Raw genomic sequence first — 15,740 nt, 5'->3', positions numbered from 1 at the left:
GCAAACTTGTGACCACACTGAGGCACAGGAGGAGTTAGAGGACCTGCAAAGTCACTTCACTCTGCCTGAAGGTCGCACACAAGGTCGTGTGAAGAGTGCTCAGGCTACTAATACAAGGTGCAGCTATAGGTAGACAGGCTGCCATCATGTCTCACGCCCCAGCCCTGCTGACGGCTAATTCCTGTTATAGTATTACACCCTCACAGCCCTGACGGAATAAATCCCCTCATAGAATATGCAATGAAGCCGCCAGTCATGGCAGCCGCACAGGACGAGGCGCCAATGCCGGCCAGGCTGTAGCGCAGGCTGCTGAGCATGCGAGGCCCCGCCCCTTCCCTGCTTGTCCCGGCCGGGGGGGAGGAGCCAGTGTAGGAAGTGTGTCTGTGTGTGAGTGTGTGACACCGGAGTGTGTGTGAGTGTGTGTGTCCTCTGCCGTGTCCTACACAACTGTGTGTACGTCCGCCTGTGGTGTACACATGTCCTGCCACACTGCTCAGCACATTCACACCAAGGCTGTGCACGACTGGAGGAGTGAGTGAGTGTGCAAGAGCCCGGGCCACCAGCAGCGCAATGACAACAGGAGCCTGACTGGGGGGGGTAAGTGTGTCTACACAACCATATATACAGCTATATACCATCAGTGAGGAGGAGTGACTGCAGCTGTTGTGAAACTACAACCCCCGGCCACCTCTGACAGCCCCATACTGGGACTTGTAGTGCCACAACAGCTGTTGTGCCGCCGCTTGCTGGCATTATGCACCTATATGGCACTATATGGGTATACGGTGTATCCAATTGAGTCTCGAGTCACAATTGAGTGGCACCAAACTTTTTAGGAAGGTTCGGTCATTGCACCCCCTTTGGCTTAATATATCGTAGAAGTTCGGGGGTGAATCTATGTCATCTGGGTTTGTGAGATGTCTCCAGATGACATTTTAGTAGGCATCAGTAGCTAAAGTGTGAAGATAAGGAGCCATTTATTTACATCGGCTCTATAGAGACCATTCTTTAATGTATATGCTGTATATATGTGCATGTGTGTACGGAGTATATAGCTGTATTTATGTACTGTATGTATATAGATGTGCATGTGTATACCGCACTGTGATACCGTGCCTGAAACTTGAAGGATCACTCTTGTATAGCTCCAGCTGTTTCCTTCCTCCTACGTGTACGTATAGATGTATATAACATGTGATTATTATGTTATCGGTCTATATAGCTCGCCTTCCCGTCTTGGAAATATGCAGTGACTTTGAGCCAAGGTCATTGGGATTTTGGAGACGTGGGTCAATGTACGTGGTTGCAGCACAGAGCAGCTCTATAGAGATGCCTTGTGCTGCGTTCCTCATCGTTTCGGGGGTTCGGCTATAAAGGTTGTCATTCTATATAGTATCATTCTATACGTGACTTTGTTCTGCAGGGAATATCACATTTATATTGTGACATCAAGTCCGACAATTAATACAAGTCCTTGTATTGTCCTGTTTGGCTGTTAACTATTTCTGTACCTGGGAAAGTTGGGTAACTATTTCTGTACCTGGTGATGTTGGGTGACGGTTTACCATGACATGCCATAGCAGTTGTCACTTAGTTTTAATAGAGTGGGAATCCATCTGCTTATGCCAGTGCCATTCAGGAGTGTTAGAAAGCTGAGTATTATGGGGTCAATTTTAACATCATTCAGCTTTACCAGTAATAAAAGAATTTTATAGAAAATTTCCTAACTTGGCAGAAAAGGGCAACTCAAGGACTAAGCGTATTTTAGAGGGAAATTCTCTAAAGACCCCTGTACAACTAAATTAAGTTTGGGAAACCCACCCCCTGATTTGGTCAGGACGGGCTGACTGCCTTATGTGTGTTGGGGTCCCCCCAAAAGGTGATGTCGGGGGAGAGGCAAGATATCACAACACTTCATTCGCACCCCAGGTGATCGGACGCTCCTTTCTGAAAACACACATGCACACTCGGCTGAACTGAACCCATACACATGTAGTGTTGCAGAGTTAACCCGAACTTCTGCAATGGGTTAAACTGCTGCAGCAAGATATCTTATCACACAAGACAACAAAGACCAATGAAAAGTTATTGGAAAAACATTTTTCACTGATTTTTCATTGTTTTTTTTTATCTTTTCATGCTAACTCTGCTACATCTGTATATAGGGCGCTCGGGAGACTAGTCGTCGGTGGACAGCTATTGAAGGTATATAGGAACTTTGAAGACCTGTCCATAAGGAACACAGTATATTGCAAGTATATAACATGACTTTCTTAGGTTACATTCACATCAAGCTATCATTTCCATTTTGGTATAGGGACAGAAAAATAAAAACCGTCCATGTTGTATCCATCATATGAAGGACACCAGCACGGTCTAGGGACTCCATTGAGAATAATGGGGTTGATCGGAGTTCTGTGATGGAATCCATCATTTTCTGGATAAAATACAGGAGTGAGGCTATATAAACTGTACGTCCCATATACATATATACTCACGCTTTGTGTTGTCCTTTCTACAGGTGTCACCTCTGTTATCAGCCAAGACTACATCAAACCACCTGTCAAGAAAGGGGTGCCTGAGCCACAAGAGCGGGATTGTAGCCTTCATGTGTATCTCCTTGTAAGTGTCCGCCATGCCATTCCCTATTGGTATACGATAATGTGTGTGTGTTCAGTGTAAGGTTTATGGACTCAGGAACTGTGCTCAGTGAGCCGAGGTATTGCAGAGATTGAGGGGGAGGGGTACAGGTTAAAGGTTAAACTGACCACTTGCCAACTTTGTACTATTACTGGACTGACGTTTTATGTCTATTTTTTTTTTAGATTTGCAGCTTTACTATAATTTTACCCCTTTTGTGATTTTGCAAGCCGGCTCACCCCGTGTAATAACATAACCCTATTATATGATAACGTGTGTCCCTCACCTATATTATCAGCAGGGCGTCTCGTCCAGTCCTTAGTTTCTGACCACCTACCCCGGCTATTAGTAGTTTATCTGCTGTATACGCCATCAACATGGCTGTGTTGCTACAACGCTGCTACTGTTCATGTCCTTTACACCCTGAGGTTATTGCTAAACCAGTCTAACTAACGTGTGTATGAGGCTAAAGCAGTGCAAAGGTCACTATCTCTCTCTTTGGTTTCTCGCTTCTCTTTTTCTCCCTCCTTTGATCTAGTTTCTTCTTATTTAGCCTTTAGCTGCGGGTGCGTTGTCTCCAGTCGTCTTAGAGATTTGCTCCTATAGACTATAGTTAGTTATGCTGTAGACAATGTACAATAAGAGACCTGACTATGACCGGTGACTATCTGACCATGACTTTTTTCAGTTTCCATAGTCACACACTTGCTTTTACAGCGCTCATTGGCAATTATATTTTTACCCGAAGCATTTGCTAGAAGGCGTCCACAAGGTATAAGAACCCACAGATATAAGACCACCTGCTATATATGGACAGCTTGGGAAATATTCTTATTACAGATTTACTTATATTTCCTTTCAGGGCTCGTTCACATCTGCGCCCGGTCTCCGTTCTGCAGGTTTTTGTTACCTGCCCAAAACAGAGGCAGGAGACGGAAACCTGCAGGACTCTTTCATACCCATTCATTTGAATGGGTTTGAAAGCTGTGCAGCGGTGAGCGTTTTATGCTCTCCGCCACGAAACCGTTTTTTTTAAATCGGACACAGAGTCGGACATGCAGTACTCTGTGTCCGATTTTAAAAAAACGGTTTTGCGGCAGAGAGCATAAAACGCACATGGCCGGACTGATTGGTTGTACAGTTAGCGTCACGGAGTCGTAGGGAAAAGGTTACCGTCTCCAGCTTCAGACTAAAATGATTAATTATCTTTAATGATATTATATAATTTTTATTATTGTATAATTAGAGGTATAGTTAGTTACATAAGGACTTTCATAGATTTTTCTCGAATAAAGGCGGGTTCACATCTGCGCCCGGTCTCCGGTTTAGCCAATCCCTCCGGTTTCCGTCTTCTGCGCCGCGAAACTGGACAGGAGACGGAAACCCGGCGGTCTGTTTTCAAAGCCATTCACTTGAATGGGTTTGTGTCAGAAGACACACATGGGCGGTCACCTTTGCAAACCCATTCAAGTGAATGGGTTTCAAAACTGACCCCCGGGTTTCCGTCTCCTGTCCAGTTTCGCGGGGCAGAAGACGGAACGGGCCAGATTGGCTAAATCAGAGACCGGGTGCAGATGTGAACCTGCCCTTAGAGGATTTTTACTGTTTCTGAGTTGGAGAGGTGTCGGTGATTTGTCCGACCAACTCCACAGCCCTGGGCAGATGTTCATTGTACCCATAAGTAGGTCTTATTATACCAACCAGTAATCCTATTGGCCTCTGTCTAGCCTTACGCATCTGGGATAGCATTTATTTTACTGTATAGAATCGCAAAGCAGAAGGGGCTATTCTATACAGCGGTTTCTAGTAACAAAAATATAACAAACTACATTTTTTTTATTTTATTTTTTTAACATGGGTGCCACTCCGCGTCCTCCATCAGACATATATGAGTAAGGTTTCTGGCAGAAGGCCAAGTGTGTAAGCCAACACCGAAGCTATGTGGCCCCCAGACTAAATACAGACAGTATCATTGTACAGTAGTAGCAGATGGTTAGTCATGTACACACAAGTGGTACCTGACCAGTAAGGTTATATGTACACGGCCATGTGAAGTCTGTGGGTCAGTAAAAACTCCATGAATGACACATGGATTAGTATCCGTTTATCATCTGTGGTTTTCACATAGGTCTGACTCACATCTACATTCGGTATTCTGTTCTGGGAGTCCAGTTGGGGACCCCCTGAATGGAATACCAAACGCATTAAAAAGTGGTGAGCAATGAAACCACATGGACCCCATAGACTATAATGGGGTCCATGTGGTTTCCGTGCGGTGACCACACGAGTCTTGCGGAGAGAAAAATACTTCAAGAACTACTTTCCTCTCCGCATGATTCGTGCGGAAAACACACGCACCCCATTATAGTCTGAGGTTTGTGTGCTTTCATTGCTCACCGCTTTTTAATGCGTTAGGTATTCCATTTGGGTGGTTCCCAAGCAGACTTCCCAAACGAAATACCGAACGCAGATGTGAACCGGGCCTGACGCATACAGTAAAAATGAATTCACAGAGCCGCAAGTCCAGACAAGTATAAGACCTGCTCCATATTTTGTGGCTCTTCAATTGAGTCCGGACACACAACCACAAAAACTATAGTTGTATGTATGGACGCATTGAAATGTATGGTGTTGTACTTTTAACCACGTGAACGTTACGGTCTTGTGCATGAGGCCTAACTATACTCTGCATGGTACCACTCACTAGACTAGGTTCACACTAGTGTCACTATAACAGCGGACACATACGGAGTCTGATGAACCCCATTAACTTTAATGGGATCTACTGGGTGTCGGATGAAAAACCGCACTTTTTGACGCCCACTACAACAACATCTCCAAATAGAGACTCCACTATAGATGTGAACGTAGCCTGAGAGGCATTTTCGTGAATCATTCTTTATATTGTTTCAACACAGCTTTGAGTAAGCGTAAGTGTGTACCACAGATCTCAGGAGGCCCCTGCTGATCAGCTAAACCAGGATCCCCAGTGATCAGCAAATATTGCCAAAAAAATCAGCCGACTTAAGACCCTTTTACACAGACCGATGATCAGCCTAATGAATAGTGGTAAAAACTTGGGGGATTTGTGACAGGTTATATTACACTTAGATTTTTGCAACAAAATCTGCAGCATGTGATTTCTTTCTTGTTCTCATGAAGTTTATCAGGCTGCATTAAACACATGGTGGATTTTTAGTGCCAAAAATCTGCAGATAACTGCAAAAGAGCATATTGCAGACACTTTCTGGTCCAGCTTGAGCTGACCTGCCCCACGTAATAACATTATATGATAATATAGGGTCGACTCTTATTATATTGTCAGCAGGCTTTGTGGTCCAGATCTACTTTCTCTCCAGCCCTTGTTTTCTATAAACCAATCCCTTGTATATACGTCACTTAGTATACGTGTGGGAAATACATGAACACTACAGGTCCTATAGCATAAGGCCACGGTCACGGTGTGATGCCTATAAATTGGGTCCCACTTATATGCAATGGAAAAGATCTGCATGGATTTGGATTAACATGGCAGACGTTCTGATCCGTACCCTGCTCTATCAGTTGTGGATTCCTTCTAGAGTCACTATTATGGAGATCAGCAATGCCACCACTCTCTGGTGCTCCAGAACACGGCCTCATAGACTCTCTTTCCAGGAGTTCTTTGCTCTCTGATAGACAGGGGTCCTGAATGTACTATGTCCTTGCAAAAGGGGTAGAAATAGTATTGATGTCACCTGATTCCACAAATGTCTACTGTCTCCCAGGATTAGATAGGTATTACTTGTTGTCTGAACATCCATTCAGCCACCTCTTCTGATCCTCTGAATTTGGAGAAGTGAGGAAGGCGCTGCCAGGCACTTCTAATGGTGGTACTCCCTGGGAGGACAAAAGTATTAGGCATGTTGGAATCCAATAGCCTGATACAGATCTCCACTAACATGTGCTACCAGGGAAGAGTTGGGAGACCCTCATATGCATAAGGTGGTTAGCTAGGCCTCCTGAAATATGCAGGTACATGGTAGGGGTTCTGCCATTACAGACACTTATCCCATTTCCACAGGATAGGGGGAACGTGTAAGATCGCTGGGGTTCTAAGTTCTGGGACCGCCAGTGATCAGGAGAATGGCAGTCCAAAAATCCCTCCATTCAACCTCAATGTGAATGAAGCTCCAAAGTGTTATTCACTTCTATGGGACTGCCGTAGATTGCGATCCCAAAACCCTCATAGAAGTGAATGGAGCATTGGTCCCGTAGGTGCACTGGCGCTCCATTTATAAGGAGGATGCACTTTTGTTCCTGTTCTCTTGAGTGCAGCGTTCTGACACTATGTACTGGGTCCCTGCACAACTCTGCAAATGTCTCCTGAATCTATCTTGTCTATGTGTCCACACACTGCAGAAAAAAATCCATGCGGAAATTGACCTGCAGTGCGGCTTGTAAATCTGCAGCTTGACAATTTCTATAATGGATTCTCACCATAGATTCCATCCTTTGCAATACATAGTGCAAGTGCGACATATGCATTGCAAAATTTGCAGGTCAAACAAATTCCGCTATGGATTTTTTTTTTTTCTGTTCAGTTTTATAACCCTGGAGACGTACCCTAAGTAAATGACATGTAATAATACAATATATAGCCTTGTATACAGCCAGGAGACTTGTTAGAACTGTGACAAATTGGTGTAAATTCACAAGCCGGTTCCGCAGCTCTAAGAGGCAGGTTTTTCTTGTAGCCAAGCAGCTAAAATAGAAGTTGCCACCTGGCTTCTCTAGACTGTCCGATGTATATTTATATGTGTTTGCCTCCCCCACTTAAGTGGTTGTCCAGAATTAGAAAAATATGGCTGCATTTTTCCAAAAACAGCATCACCCCTGTCCATGGGTTGTGTGCCGCACCATAGCCGAAGTGAATGGAAGTGCAAAGTGAGCAGTTGTGGCATCATTTTTGGGAAAAAGCAGCCATGTTTTTCTAATATTGGGGGGGGGGGGGGAGGATTCCTGTCTCAATCCCTGTGGTCAGGAATTAGATTTGCATGAAGGTTATCACAAGAATTGTTATTATGGTACTGTATGTTATTTCCAAATACTAAAAATATATAATTTTTTTACTTTTTGCAGAACGCTTCTTTATCATGTCTTCTCGTGACAGACGCCCTGATCTCTGCATCAAGGCAGAACCAGGGACCCCAGAAAGCATTGGACGCCGGAGTCCTAGCGGGTCTAGTGATAGTAGCGGACACGGGCCTGAACCGCAGGGTCCTCGCTGCTGCAGGGGTGGCGATGATGAACAAGAAGATACACCTGGAAGGGGCAAATATGTCCTAAACTCCATCCCTAAAAGGCTGTGCCTGGTGTGTGGCGACGTGGCATCTGGATACCACTATGGCGTGGCTTCTTGTGAAGCTTGTAAAGCTTTCTTCAAACGTACTATACAAGGTAAGGCGGCAAAAGTAGGGAATTAAAATCCCAGCATTGTGTCATTTTATATGTTTGACACTGCTTATCAGTTGTGGTCCCTTTCCAGGCCGATTTGGGATAGTAGACCCCCCCCCCCCTGTCACCTGGCGACAGTTTAGTGTCCCAAATCGACTTGACAGGCTCACATTAGTGACCAATGTATAGACTTTCTACGTCAGTCACTGACAGGCCTTACTCCACAGTAGTTGACTTTCTATGTCAGTTGCGGTGGAATAATGAAGGGTCTCCCAGTGGTTACGTTGCAGGTCCCCGGCTGTGCGGTACCCAGGCACCCACTCCTAACCACCTTATAGTGACCAATGCATCTAAGGAGCTTTGTAAGGAGGGGGCTCCTTCTTGGAGGCATCAAAACTCCTGCAAACAAGATTGCAGCGGTCCAATGTTTTTACATGGCAGCCAGGGGCATGTCAGGGATACCTATGTAAATTCCTTTACGCTGTGCCAAAAGCATGGCCTAATAGAACGCCTGTCATAAAATGATGCAATGCAATACATAGTATTATAAGAGCAATAAGAACATATCCGCCATCTCAGTGCTCCTGTTAGGCCGCGCAGGACTTTCAGTTACAGTTTCAGCTTTTGACCATAGACTATAATGAATATACTGAACTCTGTCTTTGCAATTTCTACCATAGGCAATATCGAGTACAGCTGTCCTGCCACCAATGAGTGTGAAATTACCAAACGGAGACGGAAGGCGTGCCAAGCTTGTCGATTTACAAAGTGTCTTCGGGTGGGCATGCTCAAGGAGGGTGAGTGCAATGCTTCTATAGTATGTTAGGTCAGTATCTGGTATACTGTCCTGTTATGGATGTAATACCTGGACCACCAGTGATTCTATTCAACTGTGCTTAGATCACTATAGGGAACCCCACCGATAACCTGGGTATCCCTGCCACCTGAGCCGTCCTTTGGTTGGGTTGGAACTAGCAAAATAGGGAGAATATTTTATGAAAGTCATCAGGTTCTAAAAAACACTACATTTTTTTGTTTTACTTACAGGGGTACGTTTAGACCGTGTTAGAGGGGGTCGTCAAAAATATAAGAGGAGACCAGAAGGAGACATCTTACAATATACACCAGGCGGACAACAATCCCAGCAAAGCACAACTGTAGTCAAGAAACAAGGTAAGATCTGAGCTCGCCCTTCCCTGCTTATACATGACATAAAGGGGTGGACGTTTTGAGGTCAAAATTATAGTAAGGGGTAAAACCTTTGTTTTTTACGATAGTCATTGCTACAGATCCATAGGCTGTAGCCGTATGCCGGGAGAACTGCAGCTCTGCAACCATTCACTTGTATTGGAGCATATCTCCTTCCTGCAGCCGGATCAGATATTTAGGACAGGGTCCAAGTGTCGGACCCCCACTAATCCTATGCTAATGCCCTATGCTGTAGGTAGGTTATCAGCATCCACTTCACATGGGACCTTAGAAACCCCTTGGCAAAAAAGTTTGTGATTTTTGCACTGGTTTTCAATGTGGATGGTGTTTGCACAGGTGAAACACATTTATTTTAAGCATTTGACCAATTTTTTAAAATATTTTTTAAAAGCAGTTTTAATTGTATCTCAACTGCACTGTGTGAATACACCCTTATTGCTCACTTTCTACCGGTTTTCATCTGACTCGCGTGACCGTCTCATTGCTGCAGTCACAAGTGGGTGGTGTATTTCTATTGCTCCTACATATCTTGTGGGTTCAGTGACCTTGGCTGTCAGCCATGTCATGCTACTTCTCCTTACAGTTTCTCCTTGCTGTTCTTCCATTGAAGGCTTGTGAATAGAATTAATATGTATTCAGCACATTGACCTTTGTGTTTCCTACTCTTTAGCTCCAGTGAACACGGTAGTGTCACATCTCCTGGTGGCAGAGCCTGATAAGCTGTTTGCTATGCCGGACCCATCACTTCCTGATGGTTACTTGAAGTCCATGAGCACATTGTGTGACCTTGCAGATCGAGAGATTGTCATTATTATCAGCTGGGCCAAGAATATCCCAGGTGTGTGAGTAGTATCACTGACCGTGTATGATGGTAATCTCATCCTATAGGTAAACTTCATGCTTTACTCTCACTTGTAGGGCCATATTCAGACGTCACAGACTTGCAGTGCAGTCTGCTGCCAAGGCTGCGTTCACACTACCGTTATTAATGTCTGTTGCTGTCATCCATCATAGAATGACAGTAACAGACACAGACTGAGCCCCGTTGACTGTAATGTAAACAACATGGCGGACACTTTCTTCCATCTTGTTTGTTTATTTTTTGTAACTGAAGAAAAAGCTCTGCATGCAGCACTACTTCTTCCATCAGAAAAGTAAAATACATGACAAAAGAAAGCTTCCATCATGTTTTTTACATTGGGGTCAATGCAGACAGATACAGAAAGAGCTCCCGCTGTCAGGAGTCTGTCATTTAATGTCCGTTGCTCTCATCCTTTGACAGTGATAGTGAACCTTTTAGAGATCAAGTGCCCAAACTGCGACCAAACCCCACTAATTTATCACAAAGTGCGAACACGGCAATTTAACCTTTGCAAAATATGGTCATACAAATGGGGATTTATAGAGATTTCTGCTCCACTGTGACCCCCACACAGTATAATCTGCTGCACAGTGGTCCCTACACAGTAAAATTTGCTCCATGGTGGCCCCCACACAGTATAATCTGTTCCATGGATGGGTGCCTAAAGAGAGGGCTCTGGGTGCCACCTCTGGCACCCGTGCCATAGGTTCGCCATCACAGCACTATGACTTATGATAGCAAGGGACATTGAATAACAGTAGTGTGAACCTACCCTTATCTACGTGTGGAATCTGACAAAATATTGGAGTTATTATTATTGTATATTTTATTATGGAGTACATGCTGAAATCTATGTCTGTCACATGGAAATGCCTAAATCTTTGTATGTAAGTAAATCATTATGTAATGAAATCTGTAAAACATTTGGTGCTTCATTTAGGGTCGTCCACCCCGCAGCAACTATTTCTGAGTTTTTCTGTGACTCTGCAGCAGAATCATAACTTGCAGATATTATCTCCGATTTCACCCTGCTACATTGAAATCCGCTGGAAAAATTTGGAACAGAAATTGACATGTAGGAGGGGAAGCTCAGTGGTTAGCACTGCAGCCTTGTAACGCTGAAGTCCTGGGTTTGAATCCTGCCAAGGACAACATCTGCAAGGAGTTTGTATGTTCTCCCTGTGTTTGCGTGGATTTCCTCCCACACTGCAAAGACATATTGATAGGGAAAAATGTACATTGTGAGACTTATATGGGGCTCACAATCCACATAAGAAAAAAGAAAAAAAAGAAATTGACATGTAGGTGTTGGCACCGATCTCCAGCCCCGGGGCACATAACGGGAAAGCGGCTTTCGAGCAGTATATAAAACCGCGTGTGCCAAGGACATGAAAGGTCCTCTTTAATATCATAATCCTAAAAAACTTCAAGATCTCTGCTTGCTGTGAGTGAATGAAAGCCGTTACATTTGCATCTGGAGGCAGACCACATGTATACACCTAGTCCTGCTCACAGATCAGAGGGGCATACACCTGTATCCAGCAAATCCAAGGCAGCATTTTTTTTTTGGGGGGGAGGGGGGATTGCAGCATTTTCTAGCTGTGTTTTTCTACGTGGGGCGTTAGCCTTACGCTGCAGAGTCACACAGTCAGAGCCCAGGGTGATCCAGTCACATGGCGGTGTTACGTAATCGCATCTGCTGGTCGAGGTTCACTCAGGCCATTTCCTCTTGCTGTATTGTTTGCACAGTTAGGAGATTTCGCTGACGTGTGAAGTTCATTTGTTGCTAATATTTGGCAGATAATGGATTGTAATTAAATATAAGGTGAATTTTCCCTAACATTCCTAACCAATTTTTTACAGGTCAGAAGTATAATTTTAACTGTTCTGAAAATTCTTTGCATATATATATATATATATATATATATATATATATATGTTACTTTCCACAATGACTAGTGTTGCCATTGCCGTGTTTACATGCCGATATCAGACCGTGTTACACAAAGTCGCTAAATGTTTTCTTTCTCTAAATTTTTACAGGTTTTTCTTCCCTTTCTTTATCGGACCAGATGAGTCTCTTGCAGAGCGTTTGGATGGAGGTTCTCCTTCTTGGAGTTGTGTTTCGCTCCCTTCCGTACGAAGACGAAGTTGTGTTTGCCGAGGATTTTGTGTTGGATGAGGAGTCCTCACATTCTGCCCGTCTGTCCGACCTCTGCTCCTGCGTTCTTCACCTGGTGCGCAAGTATCGGGCCTTGCACGTGGAAAGGGAGGAGTATGTCATGTTAAAAGCCCTTACCCTTACAAATTCAGGTGCGTTGTGGTTATTGTGTTGGCTAACACTGAATTAATATGTGTATTGACGTAAAAGGGTTTGTGCCAAAATTTTAGCTTATCTCATATCCACGGGATCATGACAACAGGGGTCTGGAGTCCTAACATTTGGTTGTACAAACCAGGCCATATGTTTGTGGTCCTATAGCTGTAAAAAGCTAAAATTAGACTGCAATGTGCGGCCTCACCCTTAGGGCTCCATTGGAGCATTCACATGTATACTCAGTCTTTGAGGTGGATTACCCACCTTTGACGTTTATCTATCTACAGGTTCAGGTTTTAGAATTTAATGGCCTATGTTTAGCATAGACCATTATTATCTGACCGTGAGGACCAACAACCAGACCCTGTACGAATCTGCTGAAGTTCATTGAGTTGCCGGTACTGCAATAGATAGGGACCGGACCAATCTGCTTCTGACCCTGCATTGTGTGTAGTTTGGGAGCCACTGTCGGTCCCTCGCCAATCCTATATTTATGGCCTATGTTAACTATAGGCCATAAAATCATCAAACCTGGACAACTCTCTTAATTTTTTGAGAGTTGGGGTCCCATGATCACAAGAATGGGGTTCCAGAGCATGTTGGGGCTCTTTGCTGCATAACAGCAGTGAAGGTGAGAGTGAGTGGAGCAATGTATAGTTCTGCTTCTTTATGGGTCTGATGGATAAGTCCAGTTGTTTCCATCAGCCCCATAGACATTGGGGAGAGTTTATTGACATTGTGACCTAAGGTATGATAGGAGCGGCATAGGTACACAATTATGTATCGAGTTTTTGGCGCTGATTTTGATGCTGAATCAACCTCAGAATCCATATTGACGTCAATGAGTTCCTTTTTCCGCTAGGACCCTTAGGTGATTTTTCTTTTTTTAGACTAGCACAAAGGAGCTTAAAGTACAATATTCCGTACAACAATTGCACCAAAATTTAATGGTAAAATTCTGCAGAAACTAAGCCACATAGGAGATGTGAACTTGGACAGTGTTCGTACTATAAAGGCAATCTGGCTCATACTGGGCAATACATCTGATGCATCTGTCTAGTCTAACTATTAGTAAATGTGGGCCAGTTATAAATATTCTTGATTTTCTTCTATGTAGACTCTGTGCACATCGAAGATCCAGATGCGGTTTTACGTCTACGCGACGCTCTGCAAGAAGCGCTCAGTGAGTACGAATCAAGCCGCCACCCCGAGGAACCCTGTCGTGACGGGAAATTGCTTCTTACACTCCCCTTACTTCGCCAGACCGCTGGCAGAGTCCTCCAGCACTTCCACGCTTTACGAGAAGAAGGGACTGTCCCTATGCACAAGCTTTTCCTAGAGATGCTGGAAGCCATGATGGATTAACATGGATGAAACCTTATAAAGGAGATCCCATGTACTTTCCTTGTAACGCCCCAGGGGATGCAAGCTTGGGACTACATCATGAATGTATAGGACAAGCAAACAAGCAATTTTATTTTTGATGCACACATTCTTCTTATAATGCATTATGGACTGATGAGGAAGATATGGGCGGAGACATGTATGCAATATGACGTGGATATACATGGACACACATGGCAAGAAGATATATGTTGAAGATTGAGCTATGTGGCATCAAAGTGTTAGTTTTTATTTAATTTAGCAAAGTGCTGATATCCTATGGTAGGATAAGCCATAGGAAGAACGGCCGGGAGTCCTTCCATCCCTCAGACATACTCTTGAGCCATAACCTGCTCCCATAGGCAAGCAATAGGGCACATCGCAAAGTTACTGGATGATAACTCGGTGTTATGTGTCCCGTTTTTTTCCTCTTACCGTTCATCGTTGTGTGACTTTACATCGGTCAGTTGATTTTTCCTGTCTGTCCACATGACAATCTCCCTTAGATTTTTAGGATTTGTAGCCCGGTTTTGGCGAATCCTATAGAAGGAGAAACCATTTTGTTCAGTTTAACACTATATTGGTCATTGCAGGTGCTGACAAGGGGATGTAACTTAATGGTGCACTATATTCGTTTTGCAAACCCGGGTTTGCTCATGTGTAATACTTAATATGAAAAGTTCTGCAAACAGCGCTTACATTTGGCTGCATTCCTCAATGAACCGTCACCCAATGTAATAGAAAATGAGTAGGGGGTGGTGGATTATTGTTTAGCTGCTTTGTCTATTCTCACCACGTGTTAGGGACTCTGCCGCCTATACAAGGTTTGTTGCACACACTCATCTGTCATGGAGACACGCCGGGCTTCCTTATCATCATGTTAAGTAGAGTTAAAACAAAAAAAAAATCCATTTAGGATAACCACAGTAAGACTTATCACTAGAGATGAGCGAGTACTATTCGAAACGCACCCATAGGAATGAATGGAAGCGGCTGGCTGCTTAACCCCCTGCGTGCCGGCTGCGTCCATTCATCCCTATGGGTGCGTGCTATTCGAAACGGGAGTACTCGCCCATCTCTCCTTATCACCTATCCTGTTAGATACGTAGATAAGTGTCTGATCGCTAGGGATGGGACCTTCACCAATTACAAGATCTGTGTCCCCTGTGGGGGCAGTGGTTGCACATATTTGCTGCCATGCAAGTCTATGGGATTCCCATTAATCGGACCCTTATCTCGTTCGGTGTGAATAGGTAGCAAGAGCGGATTTAGATGACCACCTTAAGTTTGCATTGACACATAATGGTACTCTGCAGCGTGATGAATACTTATATAGTCATAAGTAAATTTTAACCCCATGTAATATGAGCACCTGAGCACACATCCTTTATACATTAAGGTTAGGGTCTGTTTAGTCTGAATTGTCCTAAGATGACCTTAATGCAATCGTAAGGAAAAAAGTTGTCAGTCTCTAAGATGGCAGCCATGCTTGAATTCATTCAGTTATACAACTTTTCCCGCACTGGCATTGTGCACAATTCTTCCAACAAATGTCCCGTATGTGTTGTGGCATGTCAGCCAGTCCTACATTTCTAAAAGAAGGGAAACAAGCCACTGAATAAAGAGTCCGTCCTTAAAGAGGACCTTTCATCAGATTGGGCACAGGCAGTTCTATATACTGTTGGAAAGCCGACAATGCGCTGAATTCAGCTTTCCCGATCTGTGCCCCAGGTAAAGCTCTATCGGTCCCGGTACCGTAGCTCTTTACAGTCAGAAGGGCGTTCCTGACAGTCTGTCAGGAAGGTCCTTCTCCACAGCAGCGCCTATCGCTCTGTACAGTGTGAGCAGGGAGGAACGGCCCCTCCCCTCCTGATAATACTCGTCTATGGACGA

The 15,740-nt window shown here is 44.2% G+C and overlaps 1 protein-coding gene across 3 annotated transcripts; it reads left to right on the top strand.

Moving 5' to 3' along the window:
* Positions 1-360: 360 nt before the first annotated feature.
* On the top strand, positions 361-15,590 carry ESRRA (estrogen related receptor alpha). Of its 3 annotated transcripts, XM_075281469.1 has the most exons (9): positions 361-597; positions 2,166-2,205; positions 2,522-2,622; positions 7,762-8,079; positions 8,757-8,873; positions 9,124-9,249; positions 9,956-10,123; positions 12,191-12,460; positions 13,582-15,590. In XM_075281469.1, exons 4-9 carry the CDS (start codon positions 7,776-7,778, stop codon positions 13,827-13,829), a joined length of 1,233 nt encoding a protein of 410 aa, XP_075137570.1. In that variant the 5' UTR covers positions 361-597; positions 2,166-2,205; positions 2,522-2,622; positions 7,762-7,775; the 3' UTR covers positions 13,830-15,590. The 3 variants fall into 3 exon arrangements, with proteins under 3 accessions (XP_075137570.1, XP_075137569.1, XP_075137571.1); XM_075281468.1 differs by lacking the exon at positions 2,166-2,205; XM_075281470.1 differs by lacking the exons at positions 361-597; positions 2,166-2,205 and adding an exon at positions 2,237-2,255.
* Positions 15,591-15,740: the final 150 nt, after the last annotated feature.

The sequence above is a fragment of the Leptodactylus fuscus genome, chromosome 7, assembly GCF_031893055.1.
Source record: "Leptodactylus fuscus isolate aLepFus1 chromosome 7, aLepFus1.hap2, whole genome shotgun sequence".
In the NCBI taxonomy this organism is placed as follows: Eukaryota; Metazoa; Chordata; class Amphibia; order Anura; family Leptodactylidae; genus Leptodactylus; species Leptodactylus fuscus.
The sequence above is the reverse complement of the archived record's forward strand: the minus strand, read 5'-3'. Positions and strand labels throughout refer to the sequence as shown.

Bases quoted from the DNA above. Each gene is read 5' to 3' on its own strand.
- ESRRA (XM_075281468.1), top strand. From the start codon at position 7,776: ATGTCTTCTCGTGACAGACGCCCTGATCTCTGCATCAAGGCAGAACCA. The intron at 8,080-8,756 runs GTAAGGCGGCAA...TTTCTACCATAG, and splicing joins CTTCAAACGTACTATACAAG to GCAATATCGAGTACAGCTGT. The intron at 9,250-9,955 runs GTAAGATCTGAG...CCTACTCTTTAG, and splicing joins AACTGTAGTCAAGAAACAAG to CTCCAGTGAACACGGTAGTG.